The 14,653-nt window shown below is 56.0% G+C and overlaps 1 protein-coding gene across 1 annotated transcript in view; it reads right to left on the bottom strand.

Moving 5' to 3' along the window:
* Positions 1-73: 73 nt before the first annotated feature.
* Positions 74-14,653, bottom strand: part of DMBT1 (deleted in malignant brain tumors 1) — a gene marked incomplete at both ends in the record, with an annotated part of 73,860 nt that continues 59,280 nt past the window's right edge. The window contains 12 exons of the mRNA XM_082643805.1: positions 74-102; positions 162-191; positions 970-1,293; positions 4,167-4,196; positions 4,798-4,827; positions 5,606-5,929; positions 8,801-8,830; positions 9,433-9,462; positions 10,236-10,559; positions 11,619-11,648; positions 12,251-12,280; positions 13,054-13,377. Of these exons, the coding sequence (XP_082499931.1) occupies positions 74-102; positions 162-191; positions 970-1,293; positions 4,167-4,196; positions 4,798-4,827; positions 5,606-5,929; positions 8,801-8,830; positions 9,433-9,462; positions 10,236-10,559; positions 11,619-11,648; positions 12,251-12,280; positions 13,054-13,377 (1,535 nt within the window). The remainder of the gene's footprint in view (positions 103-161; positions 192-969; positions 1,294-4,166; positions 4,197-4,797; positions 4,828-5,605; positions 5,930-8,800; positions 8,831-9,432; positions 9,463-10,235; positions 10,560-11,618; positions 11,649-12,250; positions 12,281-13,053; positions 13,378-14,653) is intronic.

Raw genomic sequence — 14,653 nt, 5'->3', positions numbered from 1 at the left:
CTGAAAATCATCAGAGCACATGGACATGCTTAGGGACAAGGCGTCTACTGGTAGCAGGCTGTTCAGAGTCCCTCTAGGGCTCGTGGGGCTCCTGGTTGGAGTCTGTGGAGGTGAGTGGGGAGGGAGGGGACACCCCGGAGTCAAGAGGCACCAGGCCTCACCAGGCAGGAGCGTGGACTGCGGCCTGGCAGCTGGGAGAGAGAGAAGGCAGATCAGACACCTTGCACAGAAGGGGCACCACAGGGGCAAAGGGGGTCGACGCTGAGCACGTGAGACGCTCAGTCCATGCCTGTGCCCTGCCACGCGGGGTGGGACCTCTGCTGTCCACACCCCCCAATGATGCTCCTCCTGAGAGGTCCAGGCAGCCCAGCATCCCTTATTTCCAATGTCAAGGGGATTAGCTCTGTGTCTAGATGACCGAGTAGACCCAAACCGGTCATCAGCCTCATGGCATTTATGGGCTCACTGAGGAAGCAAGACTGAGAGGTCCAGCTCCAGGTCCAAATCCCGTGTGAGATCTGTCAGGCTCGACTGTAGGTGGTGACAAGGCTGTGCCTGGCAGGCCACACAGGGGTCACTGCCCTGCACACGACAGCCCTGGTGTGCAGACAGTGCATCCCAGTTCCCTGGAGGGGCTACTGTCCAGGACTCAGGAACCAAACTCTGGGCCACCTGCACTCCTAGGCCATGACCTCCATTCAGAGACCTCGTGACAGAACTAGCCTCTTTTCCCTCTGACTTGCACTGTGGCATGGAGAAAAAAGGCTTCAAGTCCCTTTCAGTTTGGTTCTTTGCTCCAATTCACCAGCTACATACCTGGCAGCTTGTCAAAAGCTCATACTAATTCTTAGCAGAGAGACAAGGTGATTTAAGGAAGCGAGAAATGTAGAAAATGCCTTGAGAGGAGATCAGAGTGTCAGAAGGAAACCACACCCCCAGAGAGGGACACCCAGCTTATCTGAGACCAACCTGAGCAGACGACACTGGCGTCCTCGCCGTGTCCACAGTTGTGTGTGTTCCAGCCACTGTGAGGGCAGTTCCACAGGTAGCTCTCGTGCCCCGAGCAGCCCACGTCATCCAGGACGATCGGCCCTGAGCCCTGACCATACCGGGCACTTCCTGGGGCCGATGTGGCCCGGCCACAGCCCAGCTGCCTGCAGACCACGTCGGCGTCGTTGATGTCCCAGCCGTCGTCACACACGGTGCCCCAGGAGCCTCGGTACAGGACTTCCACCCGGCCCTGACACCTGTCACCTCCATTCACCAGCCTCAGGGCCAATCCCGATTCAGTTCCTGGAAGGAGACGGGAAAATGCACTCTCCTGTGTCTGCCGAAGGAACAGGTCATGTGGACCGAACGAGATTCAGAATCCTTCCAGGGAAAGACTTCTGAGTTCAAGGTAATGTTCTCCTTCCGGAGGACCTGACTGAGCCTGGTCATCATCATTTATCCACGCGAGGCTGTTTGATAGAACCCTTAGCTGTAGACTGAGCTACGCATGTTCTCTGGTGGGTTCCCCACAAGGCCCAGCAATTGAGTGGCTGATCCCAGCCTTGAGAAGGAGGTGGGAAGAAGCAAAGCCCACAGCCTGAATCCCCAGGGACTACTGGGATGAACTTGAGCCCCTGCAGCAGGAGCCCACCTGAGACAGCTTCCCAGACCCCGCCAAGGAGCCTCCTTCAGATGTTCACTCCCACATGGGCACCCACTCCATCAGGACCAAGGTTATTCTAAAGACTACTTTTCTGCTGAGCACTCACTCATGTCATTCTCAAATCCCAAACTTATGCTGAGTCTTGAACAAGCCGTGCACCCCCTGAAAATCATCAGAGCACATGGACATGCTTAGGGACAAGGCGTCTACTGGTAGCAGGCTGTTCAGAGTCCCTCTAGGGCTCGTGGGGCTCCTGGTTGGAGTCTGTGGAGGTGAGTGGGGAGGGAGCGGACACCCCGGAGTCAAGAGTCACCAGGCCTCACCAGGCAGGAGCGTGGACTGCGGCCTGGCAGCTGGGAGAGAGAGAAGGCAGATCAGACACCTTGCACAGAAGGGGCACCACAGGGGCAAAGGGGGTCGACGCTGAGCACGTGAGACGCTCAGTCCATGCCTGTGCCCTGCCACGCGGGGTGGGACCTCTGCTGTCCACACCCCCCAGTGATGCTCCTCCTGAGAGGTCCAGGCAGCCCAGCATCCCTTATTTCCAGTGTCAAGGGGATTAGCTCTGTGTCTAGATGACCGAGTAGACCCAAACCGGTCATCAGCCTCATGGCATTTATGGGCTCACTGAGGAAGCAAGACTGAGAGGTCCAGCTCCAGGTCCAAATCCCGTGTGAGATCTGTCAGGCTCGACTGTAGGTGGTGACAAGGCTGTGCCTGGCAGGCCACACAGGGGTCACTGCCCTGCACATGACAGCCCTGGTGTGCAGACAGTGCATCCCAGTTCCCTGGAGGGGCTACTGTCCAGGACTCAGGAACCAAACTCTGTGCCACCTGCACTCCTAGGCCATGACCTCCATTCAGAGACCTCGTGACAGAACTAGTCTCTTTTCCCTCTGCCTTGCACTGTGGCATGGAGAAAAAAGGCTTCAAGTCCCTTTCAGTTTGGTTCTTTGCTCCAATTCACCAGCTACATACCTGGCAGCTAGTCAAAAGCTCATACTAATTCTTAGCAGAGAGACAAGGTGATTTAAGGAAGCGAGAAATGTAGAAAATGCCTTGAGAGGAGATCAGAGTGTCAGAAGGAAACCACACCCCCAGAGAGGGACACCCAGCTTATCTGAGACCAACCTGAGCAGACGACACTGGCGTCCTCGCCGTGTCCACAGTTGTGTGTGTTCCAGCCACTGTGAGGGCAGTTCCACAGGTAGCGCTCGTGCCCCGAGCAGCCCACGTCATCCAGGACGATCGGCCCTGAGCCCTGACCGTACCGGGCACTTCCTGGGGCCGACGTGGCCCGGCCACAGCCCAGCTGCCTGCAGACCACGTCGGCGTCGTTGGTGTCCCAGCCGTCGTCACACACGGTGCCCCAGGAGCCTCGGTACAGGACCTCCACTCGGCCCTGACACCTGTCACCTCCATTCACCAGCCTCAGGGCCAATCCTGATTCAGTTCCTGGAAGGAGACGGGAAAATTCACTCTCCTGTGTCTTCCGAAGGAACAGGTCCTGAGGACCGAACGAGATTCAGAATCCATCCAGGTAAAGACTTCTGAGTTCAAGGTAATGTTTTCCTTCTGGAGGACCTGACTGAGCCTGGTCATCATTTATCCCCACGGGGCTGTTTGATACAACCCTCTGCTGTGGACTGAGCTACGCATGTTCTCTGATGGGTTCCCCACAAGGCCCAGCAATTGAGTGGCTGATCCAATCCTTGGGAAGGAGGTGGGAAGAGGGGAAGCCCACAGCCTGAATCCCCAGGGACCACCGGGATGAACTTGAGACCCTGCAGCAGGAGCCCACCAGAGACAGCTTCCCAGACCCCGCCAAGGAGCCACCTTCAGATGTTCCCTCCCACATGGGAACCCATTCCATCAGTTCCAAGCTTATTCTGAAGACTACTTTTCCGCTGAGCACTTACTCATGTCATTTTCAAACCCAAAACGTAATCTGAAACTTGAACAAGCCGTGTACGCACTGAAAATCATCAGAGCACATGGACATGCTTAGGGACTATGCATCTATTGGTAGCAGGCTGTTCAGAGTCCTTCCAGGGCTTGCTGGCTAAAGAGCTAGAAAAAAAACATACTCTCTCCCCTCCTGGGCTGTAGACCTGTGGCTAACAACTGCCCCTTGTCAGGAACCAAGCTGACAGTGAAGTTCATAAATATTCGAAAATAGAGGTAATAAAAGTGCATCGGAAAAGCTGTACTGGAACTTCTGGATCCAGCTCTACCTGAAGACCATCCTACCACTGACCTATGGAAGTCATTGCGTCCCCCACCCCCACCCCCAACTCAAGAGAGTGTCAGTTGGGAACCTATCACTTGGCAACAAAAGCATTCTGAGTAATGTATGCCACAAGTGGGAGGTGATGGTTCTCCATAACTCTGGCACGCGAAAGGAACCCTCCACAGCAGATGAGGCGCTGAGCTCAGAGGCTCAAACCAAGAGTCAGGAATTGCACCCAGGCCTGAGGAGTGGAGTGTTTTGCAGGACCCAAGTCACGCTTACCGTCGGCAGGAGCTGTGGGCGTCCACCAGCCTGAAGGGAACACACAGCAGGATTAGAGAGAAGGTGTCTACAGTCAGGGTTGCTCTAGTGACCTGTCACTCACATCAGGGAAAGCGGGGTCTGAGTATCTCCACTGCCTGGGGGAGGAGAGGCCTTTTCTGAGAGCTGGCCGTGAGCCAGAACATGCCCTCAACTGTCCACGGCACGGCAATGAGGCACCACACTCCACAGGAGCGATTAGCACGCTCTCCTGACTGAGGGCTCCCTGGTGAAAGTATCTCTTTTGGACTCCGCGGGGGTGTGGGACCTGAAACAGCCCGGTTCTCCCCGCACACATAACTCTCGGTCTAGACAATGCTTTCAAGCATTGTTGAGCGCAGGACAGGCCTCCTTGTCACCCAAAGTTCTGGGGAGACACTGTGTAGCCACAATGTCCTTAAATCTCTGAGCCAGACCCGAGGATCTTTCTGCTATGGCTCCTCTGGAAGCGTCTGCTCGCTCTAGAGTGACCAGGGCAGGTACTGAGAGGTGGCAAACGTCCACTCGCCCCCCTTGAGGCTCCTGGTTGGTGTCTGTGCAGGTGAGTGGGGAGGGAGGGGACACCCTGGAGTCAAGGGGCAGCAGGACTCACCTGGCAGGAGCGTGGACTGGGGCCTGGCAGCTGGGAGAGAGAGAAGGCAGATCAGACACCTTGCACAGAAGGGGCACCACAGGGGCAAAGGGGGACGACGCTGAGCAGGTGAGACGCTCCTCCCATGACTGTGCTGCGCTACGCGGGGTGGGACCTCTGCCGTCCACACCCCCTAAAGATGCTCCTCCTGAGAGGTCCAGGCAGCCCAGCATCCCTTATTTCCAATGTCAAGGGGATTAGCTCTGTGTCTAGATGACCGAGTGGACCCAAACCGGTCATCAGCGTCACAGGATTTATGGGCTCACTGAGGAAGCAAGACTGAGGGGTCCAGTTCAAAGTCCAAATCCCGTGTGAGATCTGTCCAGCCCGACTGTAGGTGAAGACAAGTTTGTGACCGGCAGCAACCCAGGGACGACTGCCCTAGACATGGCAGACCTGGTGCCCAGACAGTGTATCCCAGTTCCCTGGAGGGGCTACCGATCAGGACTCAGGAACCAAACTCTGGGCCACCTGCACTCCTAGGCCATGACCTCCATTCAGAGACCTCGTGACAGAACTAGTCTCTTTTCCCTCTGCTTTGCACTGTGGTATGGAGAAAAAAGGCTTCAAGTCACTTTCAGTTTGGTTCTTTGCTCCAATTCACCAGCTACATACCTGGCAGCTTGTCAAAAAGCTCATACTAACTCTTAGCAGAGAGACAAGGTGATTTAAGGAAGCGAGAAATGTAGAAAATGCCTTGAGAGGAGATCAGAGTGTCAGAAGGAAACCACACCCCCAGAGAGGGACACCCAGCTTATCTGAGACCAACCTGAGCAGACGACACTGGCGTCCTCGCCGTGTCCACAGTTGTGTGTGTTCCAGCCACTGTGAGGGCAGTTCCACAGGTAGCTCTCGTGCCCCGAGCAGCCCACGTCATCCAGGACGATCGGCCCTGAGCCCTGACCATACCGGGCACTTCCTGGGGCCGATGTGGCCCGGCCACAGCCCAGCTGCCTGCAGACCACGTCGGCGTCGTTGATGTCCCAGCCGTCGTCACACACGGTGCCCCAGGAGCCTCGGTACAGGACTTCCACCCGGCCCTGACACCTGTCACCTCCATTCACCAGCCTCAGGGCCAATCCCGATTCAGTTCCTGGAAGGAGACGGGAAAATGCACTCTCCTGTGTCTGCCGAAGGAACAGGTCGTGTGGACCGAACGAGATTCAGAATCCTTCCAGGGAAAGACTTCTGAGTTCAAGGTAATGTTCTGCTTCCGGAGGACCTGACTGAGCCTGGTCATCATCATTTATCCACGCGAGGCTGTTTGATAGAACCCTTAGCTGTAGACTGAGCTACGCATGTTCTCTGGTGGGTTCCCCACAAGGCCCAGCAACTGAGTGGCTGATCCCAGCCTTGAGAAGGAGGTGGGAAGAAGCGAAGCCCACAGCCTGAATCCCCAGGGACCACTGGGATGAACTTGAGCCCCTGCAGCAGGAGCCCACCTGAGACAGCTTCCCAGACCCCGCCAAGGAGCCTCCTTCAGATGTTCACTCCCACATGGGCACCCGCTCCATCAGGACCAAGGTTATTCTAAAGACTACTTTTCTGCTGAGCACTGACTCATGTCATTCTCAAATCCCAAACTTATGCTGAGTCTTGAACAAGCCGTGCACCCCCTGAAAATCATCAGAGCACATGGACATGCTTAGGGACAAGGCGTCTACTGGTAGCAGGCTGTTCAGAGTCCCTCTAGGGCTCGTGGGGCTCCTGGTTGGAGTCTGTGGAGGTGAGTGGGGAGGGAGGGGACACCCCGGAGTCAAGAGGCACCAGGCCTCACCAGGCAGGAGCGTGGACTGCGGCCTGGCAGCTGGGAGAGAGAGAAGGCAGATCAGACACCTTGCACAGAAGGGGCACCACAGGGGCAAAGGGGGTCGACGCTGAGCACGTGAGACGCTCAGTCCATGCCTGTGCCCTGCCACGCGGGGTGGGACCTCTGCTGTCCACACCCCCCAATGATGCTCCTCCTGAGAGGTCCAGGCAGCCCAGCATCCCTTATTTCCAGTGTCAAGGGGATTAGCTCTGTGTCTAGATGACCGAGTAGACCCAAACCGGTCATCAGCCTCATGGCATTTATGGGCTCACTGAGGAAGCAAGACTGAGAGGTCCAGCTCCAGGTCCAAATCCCGTGTGAGATCTGTCAGGCTCGACTGTAGGTGGTGACAAGGCTGTGCTGGCAGGCCACACAGGGGTCACTGCCCTGCACACGACAGCCCTGGTGTGCAGACAGTGCATCCCAGTTCCCTGGAGGGGCTACTGTCCAGGACTCAGGAACCAAACTCTGGGCCACCTGCACTCCTAGGCCATGACCTCCATTCAGAGACCTCGTGACAGAACTAGTCTCTTTTCCCTCTGCCTTGCACTGTGGCATGGAGAAAAAAGGCTTCAAGTCCCTTTCAGTTTGGTTCTTTGCTCCAATTCACCAGCTACATACCTGGCAGCTTGTCAAAAGCTCATACTAATTCTTAGCAGAGAGACAAGGTGATTTAAGGAAGCGAGAAATGTAGAAAATGCCTTGAGAGGAGATCAGAGTGTCAGAAGGAAACCACACCCCCAGAGAGGGACACCCAGCTTATCTGAGACCAACCTGAGCAGACGACACTGGCGTCCTCGCCGTGTCCACAGTTGTGTGTGTTCCAGCCACTGTGAGGGCAGCTCCACAGGTAGCGCTCGTGCCCCGAGCAGCCCACGTCATCCAGGACGATCGGCCCTGAGCCCTGACCGTACCGGGCACTTCCTGGGGCCGACGTGGCCCGGCCACAGCCCAGCTGCCTGCAGACCACGTCGGCGTCGTTGGTGTCCCAGCCGTCGTCACACACGGTGCCCCAGGAGCCTCGGTACAGGACCTCCACTCGGCCCTGACACCTGTCACCTCCATTCACCAGCCTCAGGGCCAATCCTGATTCAGTTCCTGGAAGGAGACGGGAAAATTCACTCTCCTGTGTCTTCCGAAGGAACAGGTCCTGAGGACCGAACGAGATTCAGAATCCATCCAGGTAAAGACTTCTGAGTTCAAGGTAATGTTTTCCTTCTGGAGGACCTAACTGAGCCTGGTCATCATTTATCCCCACGGGGCTGTTTGATACAACCCTCTGCTGTGGACTGAGCTACGCATGTTCTCTGATGGGTTCCCCACAAGGCCCAGCAATTGAGTGGCTGATCCAATCCTTGGGAAGGAGGTGGGAAGAGGGGAAGCCCACAGCCTGAATCCCCAGGGACCACTGGGATGAACTTGAGACCCTGCAGCAGGAGCCCACCAGAGACAGCTTCCCAGACCCCGCCAAGGAACCTCCTTCAGAAGCTCATTCCCACATGGGCACCCACTCCATCAGGACCAAGGCTATACAAAAAACTACTTTTCGGTGCACACTAACTCATGTCATTTTCAAACCCCAAACTTTTGCTGACTTTTGAAGAAGCCGTGCACCCACTGAAAATCATCAGAGCACATGGACATGCTTAGGGACAAGGCATCTATTGGTAGCAGGCTGTTCAGAGTCCTTCCACGGCTTGCTGGCTGAAGAGCTAGAAAAAAACCAGACTCTCTCCCCTCCTGGGCTGTAGACCTGTGGCTAACAACTGCCCCTTGGCAGGAAGCAAGCTGACAGTGAAGTTTATAAACATTAGAAAATAGAGGTAATAAAAATGCAGGGGAGAAGCTGTACTGGAACTTCTGGATCCAACTCTACCTGAAGACCATCCTACCACTGACCTATGGAAGTCATTGCGTCCCCCACCCCCACCCCCAACTCAAGAGAGTCTCAGTTGGGATCCTATCGCTTGGCAACAAAAGCATTCTGAGTAACGTATGCCACAAGTGAGAGGTGAAGTTTCTCCATAACTCTGGCACGCGAAAGGAACCCTCCACAGTAGGTGAGGCGCTGAGCTCAGAGGCTCAAACCAAGAGTCAGGAACTGCACCCAGGCCTGAGGAGTGGAGTGTTTTGCAGGACCCAAGGCACGCTTACCATCGGCAGGAGTTGTGGGCGTCCACCAGCCTGAAGGAAAAACACAGCAGGATTAGAGAGAAGGTGTCTACAGTCAGGGTTGCTCTAGTGACCTGTCACTCACATCAGGGAAAGTGGGGTCTGAGAATCTCCACTGCCTGGGGGAGGAAGAGGCCTTTTCTGAGAGCTGGCCGTGAGCCAGATCAGGCCCTCAACTGTCCACGGCACGGCGATGAAGCGCAACACTCCACAGGAGCGATTAGCACGCTCTCCTGACTGAGGGCTCCCTGGTGAAAGTATCCCTTTTGGACTCCGCGGGGGTGTGGGACCTGAAACAGCCCAGTTCTCCCCACACACATAACTCTCGGTCTAGACAATGCTGTCAAGCATTGTTGAGCGCAGAACAGGCCTCCTTGTCACCCAAAGCTCTGGGGAGACACTGTGTAGCCACAATGTCCTTAAATCTCTGAGCCAGACCCGAGGATCCTTCTGCTATGGCTCCTCTGGAAGTGTCTGCTCCCTCTAGAGTGACCAGGGCAGGTACTGAGAGGTGGCAAACGTCCACTCGCCCCGCCTCGGGCTCCTGGTTGGAGTCTGTGGAGGTGAGTGGGGAGGGAGGGGACACCCCGGAGTCAAGAGGCAGCAGGACTCACCTGGCAGGGACGTGGACTGGGGCCTGGCAGCTGGGAGAGAGAGAAGGCAGATCAGACACCTTGCACAGAAGGGGCACCACAGGGGCAAAGGGGGACGACGCTGAGCAGGTGAGACGCTCAGTCCATGCCTGTGCCCCGCCATGCGGGGTGGGACCTCTGCCATCTCATCCCCCAAAGGTGCTCCTCATGAGAGGTCCAGGCAGCCCAGCATCCCTTATTTCCAATGTCAAGGGGATTAGCTCAGTGTCTAGATGACCGAGTGGACCCAAACCGGTCATCAGCCTCACGGCATTTATGGGCTCACTGAGGAAGCAAGACTGAGGGGTCCAGCTCCAGGTCCAAATCCCGTGTGAGATCTGTCCAGCCCAACTGTAGGTGATGACAAGTTTGTCACCATCACCCAGGGGCTACTGCCACGCACACGGCCGATGTGGTACCCAGACAGTGCATCCCAGTTCCCTGGAGGGGCTACCATCCAGGACTCAGGAACCAAACTCTGGGCCACCTGCACTCCTAGGCCATGACCTCCATTCAGAGACCTCGTGACAGAACTAGCCTCTTTTGCCTCTGCCTTGCACTGTGGCATGGAGAAAAAAGGCTTCAAGTCACTTTCAGTTTGGTTCTTTGTTCTCATTCACCAGCTACATGGCTGGCAGCTTGGCTTAAAGCTCATACTAATTCTTAGCAGAGAGACAAGGTGTTTTAAGGAAGCGAGAAATGTACAAAATGCCTTGAGAGGAGATCAGAGTGTCAGAAGGAAACCACACCCCCAGAGAGGGACACCCAGCTTATCTGAGACCAACCTGAGCAGACGACACTGGCGTCCTCACTGTGCCTACAGTTGTGTGTGTTCCAGGGGCTGTGAGGGCAGTTCCACAGGTTGCTCTCGTGCCCAGAGCAGCCCACGTCATCCAGGACGATTGGCCCTGAGCCCTGACCATACCAGGCATTTAATGGGGCCGACGTGGCCCAGCCGCAGCCCAGCTGCCTGCAGACCACGTTGGCGTCGTTGGTGTCCCAGCTGTCGTCACACACGGTGCCCCAGGAACCTTGGTACAGGACCTCCACCCGGCCCTGACACCTGTCACCTCCATTCACCAGCCTCAGGGCCAATCCTGATTCAGTTCCTGGAAGGAGACGGGAAAATGCACTCTCCTGTGTTTTCCGAAGGAACAGGTCCTGAGGACCGAACGAGGTTCAGAATCCTTCCAGGGAAAGACTTCTGAGTTCAAGGTAATGTTCTCCTTCCGGCAGGCATGACTGAGCCTGGTCATCATCATTTAGCCCCACGGGGCTGTTTGATACAACCCTTGGCTGTGGACTGAGCTACACTTTTTCTCTGATGGGTTCCGCACAAGGCCCAGCAATTCGGTGGCTGCTCCCAGCCTTGGGAAGGCGGTGGGAAGAGGGGAAGCCCACAGCCTGAATCCCCAGGGACCACTGGGATGAACTTGAGCCCCTGCAGCAGGAGCTCACCAGAGACAGCTTCCCAGACCTCGCCAAGGAGCCTCCTTCAGATGTTCACTCCCACATGGGCACCCACTCCATCAGGACCAAGGTTATACTAAAAACTACTTTTCGGTGCACACTAACTCATGTCATTTTCAAACCCCAAACTTTTGCTGACTTTTGAAGAAGCCGTGCACCCACTGAAAATCATCAGAGCACATGGACATGCTTAGGGACAAGGCATCTATTGGTAGCAGGCTGTTCAGAGTCCTTCCACGGCTTGCTGGCTGAAGAGCTAGAAAAAAACCAGACTCTCTCCCCTCCTGGGCTGTAGACCTGTGGCTAACAACTGCCCCTTGGCAGGAAGCAAGCTGACAGTGAAGTTTATAAACATTAGAAAATAGAGGTAATAAAAATGCAGGGGAGAAGCTGTACTGGAACTTCTGGATCCAACTCTACCTGAAGACCATCCTACCACTGACCTATGGAAGTCATTGCGTCCCCCACCCCCACCCCCAACTCAAGAGAGTCTCAGTTGGGATCCTATCGCTTGGCAACAAAAGCATTCTGAGTAACGTATGCCACAAGTGAGAGGTGAAGTTTCTCCATAACTCTGGCACGCGAAAGGAACCCTCCACAGTAGGTGAGGCGCTGAGCTCAGAGGCTCAAACCAAGAGTCAGGAACTGCACCCAGGCCTGAGGAGTGGAGTGTTTTGCAGGACCCAAGGCACGCTTACCATCGGCAGGAGTTGTGGGCGTCCACCAGCCTGAAGGAAAAACACAGCAGGATTAGAGAGAAGGTGTCTACAGTCAGGGTTGCTCTAGTGACCTGTCACTCACATCAGGGAAAGTGGGGTCTGAGAATCTCCACTGCCTGGGGGAGGAAGAGGCCTTTTCTGAGAGCTGGCCGTGAGCCAGATCAGGCCCTCAACTGTCCACGGCACGGCGATGAAGCGCAACACTCCACAGGAGCGATTAGCACGCTCTCCTGACTGAGGGCTCCCTGGTGAAAGTATCCCTTTTGGACTCCGCGGGGGTGTGGGACCTGAAACAGCCCAGTTCTCCCCACACACATAACTCTCGGTCTAGACAATGCTGTCAAGCATTGTTGAGCGCAGAACAGGCCTCCTTGTCACCCAAAGCTCTGGGGAGACACTGTGTAGCCACAATGTCCTTAAATCTCTGAGCCAGACCCGAGGATCCTTCTGCTATGGCTCCTCTGGAAGTGTCTGCTCCCTCTAGAGTGACCAGGGCAGGTACTGAGAGGTGGCAAACGTCCACTCGCCCCGCCTCGGGCTCCTGGTTGGAGTCTGTGGAGGTGAGTGGGGAGGGAGGGGACACCCCGGAGTCAAGAGGCAGCAGGACTCACCTGGCAGGGACGTGGACTGGGGCCTGGCAGCTGGGAGAGAGAGAAGGCAGATCAGACACCTTGCACAGAAGGGGCACCACAGGGGCAAAGGGGGACGACGCTGAGCAGGTGAGACGCTCAGTCCATGCCTGTGCCCCGCCATGCGGGGTGGGACCTCTGCCATCTCATCCCCCAAAGGTGCTCCTCATGAGAGGTCCAGGCAGCCCAGCATCCCTTATTTCCAATGTCAAGGGGATTAGCTCAGTGTCTAGATGACCGAGTGGACCCAAACCGGTCATCAGCCTCACGGCATTTATGGGCTCACTGAGGAAGCAAGACTGAGGGGTCCAGCTCCAGGTCCAAATCCCGTGTGAGATCTGTCCAGCCCAACTGTAGGTGATGACAAGTTTGTCACCATCACCCAGGGGCTACTGCCACGCACACGGCCGATGTGGTACCCAGACAGTGCATCCCAGTTCCCTGGAGGGGCTACCATCCAGGACTCAGGAACCAAACTCTGGGCCACCTGCACTCCTAGGCCATGACCTCCATTCAGAGACCTCGTGACAGAACTAGCCTCTTTTGCCTCTGCCTTGCACTGTGGCATGGAGAAAAAAGGCTTCAAGTCACTTTCAGTTTGGTTCTTTGTTCTCATTCACCAGCTACATGGCTGGCAGCTTGGCTTAAAGCTCATACTAATTCTTAGCAGAGAGACAAGGTGTTTTAAGGAAGCGAGAAATGTACAAAATGCCTTGAGAGGAGATCAGAGTGTCAGAAGGAAACCACACCCCCAGAGAGGGACACCCAGCTTATCTGAGACCAACCTGAGCAGACGACACTGGCGTCCTCACTGTGCCTACAGTTGTGTGTGTTCCAGGGGCTGTGAGGGCAGTTCCACAGGTTGCTCTCGTGCCCAGAGCAGCCCACGTCATCCAGGACGATTGGCCCTGAGCCCTGACCATACCAGGCATTTAATGGGGCCGACGTGGCCCAGCCGCAGCCCAGCTGCCTGCAGACCACGTTGGCGTCGTTGGTGTCCCAGCTGTCGTCACACACGGTGCCCCAGGAACCTTGGTACAGGACCTCCACCCGGCCCTGACACCTGTCACCTCCATTCACCAGCCTCAGGGCCAATCCTGATTCAGTTCCTGGAAGGAGACGGGAAAATGCACTCTCCTGTGTTTTCCGAAGGAACAGGTCCTGAGGACCGAACGAGGTTCAGAATCCTTCCAGGGAAAGACTTCTGAGTTCAAGGTAATGTTCTCCTTCCGGCAGGCATGACTGAGCCTGGTCATCATCATTTAGCCCCACGGGGCTGTTTGATACAACCCTTGGCTGTGGACTGAGCTACACTTTTTCTCTGATGGGTTCCGCACAAGGCCCAGCAATTCGGTGGCTGCTCCCAGCCTTGGGAAGGCGGTGGGAAGAGGGGAAGCCCACAGCCTGAATCCCCAGGGACCACTGGGATGAACTTGAGCCCCTGCAGCAGGAGCTCACCAGAGACAGCTTCCCAGACCTCGCCAAGGAGCCTCCTTCAGATGTTCACTCCCACATGGGCACCCACTCCATCAGGACCAAGGTTATACTAAAAACTACTTTTCGGTGCACACTAACTCATGTCATTTTCAAACCCCAAACTTATGCTGACTTTTGAAGAAGCCGTGCACCTACTGAAAATCATCAGAGCATATGGACATGCTTAGGGACAAGGCATCTATTGGTAGCAGGCTGTTCAGAGTCCCTCTAGGGCTCGTGGGGCTCCTGGTTGGAGTCTGTGGAGGTGAGTGGGGAGGGAGGGGACACCCCGGAGTCAAGAGGCACCAGGCCTCACCAGGCAGGAGCGTGGACTGCGGCCTGGCAGCTGGGAGAGAGAGAAGGCAGATCAGACACCTTGCACAGAAGGGGCACCACAGGGGCAAAGGGGGTCGACGCTGAGCAGGTGAGACGCTCAGTCCATGCCTGTGCCCTGCCACACGGGGTGGGACCTCTGCCGTCCTCACTCCCCAAAGATGCTCCTCCTGAGAGGTCCAGGCAGCCCAGCATCCCTTATTTCCAATGTCAAGGGGATTAGCTCTGTGTCTAGATGACCGAGTGGACCCAAACTGGTCATCAGCCTCACAGCATTTATGGGCTCACTGAGGAAGCAAGACTGAGAGGTCCAGCTCCAGGTCCAAATCCCGTGTGAGATCTGTCAGGCTCGACTGTAGGTGGTGACAAGGCTGTGCCTGGCAGGCCACACAAGGGCCACTGCCCTGCAGACGACAGACCTGGTGCCCAGACACTGCATCCCAGTTCCCTGGAGGGGCTACCATCCAGGCCTCAAGAACCAAACCCTGGGCCACCTGCAGTCCTAGACCATGACCTCCATTCACAGACCTCGTGACAGAACTAGCCTGTTTTTTTTTTTTGTTTTTTTTTTTTTTT

This window comes from Mesoplodon mirus (genome assembly GCF_964341445.2).
Source record: "Mesoplodon mirus genome assembly, chromosome: 2".
Lineage (NCBI taxonomy): Eukaryota > Metazoa > Chordata > Mammalia > Artiodactyla > Ziphiidae > Mesoplodon > Mesoplodon mirus.
Note: the sequence above shows the minus strand (reverse complement) of the source record. Positions and strands in the feature narration are given on the sequence as shown.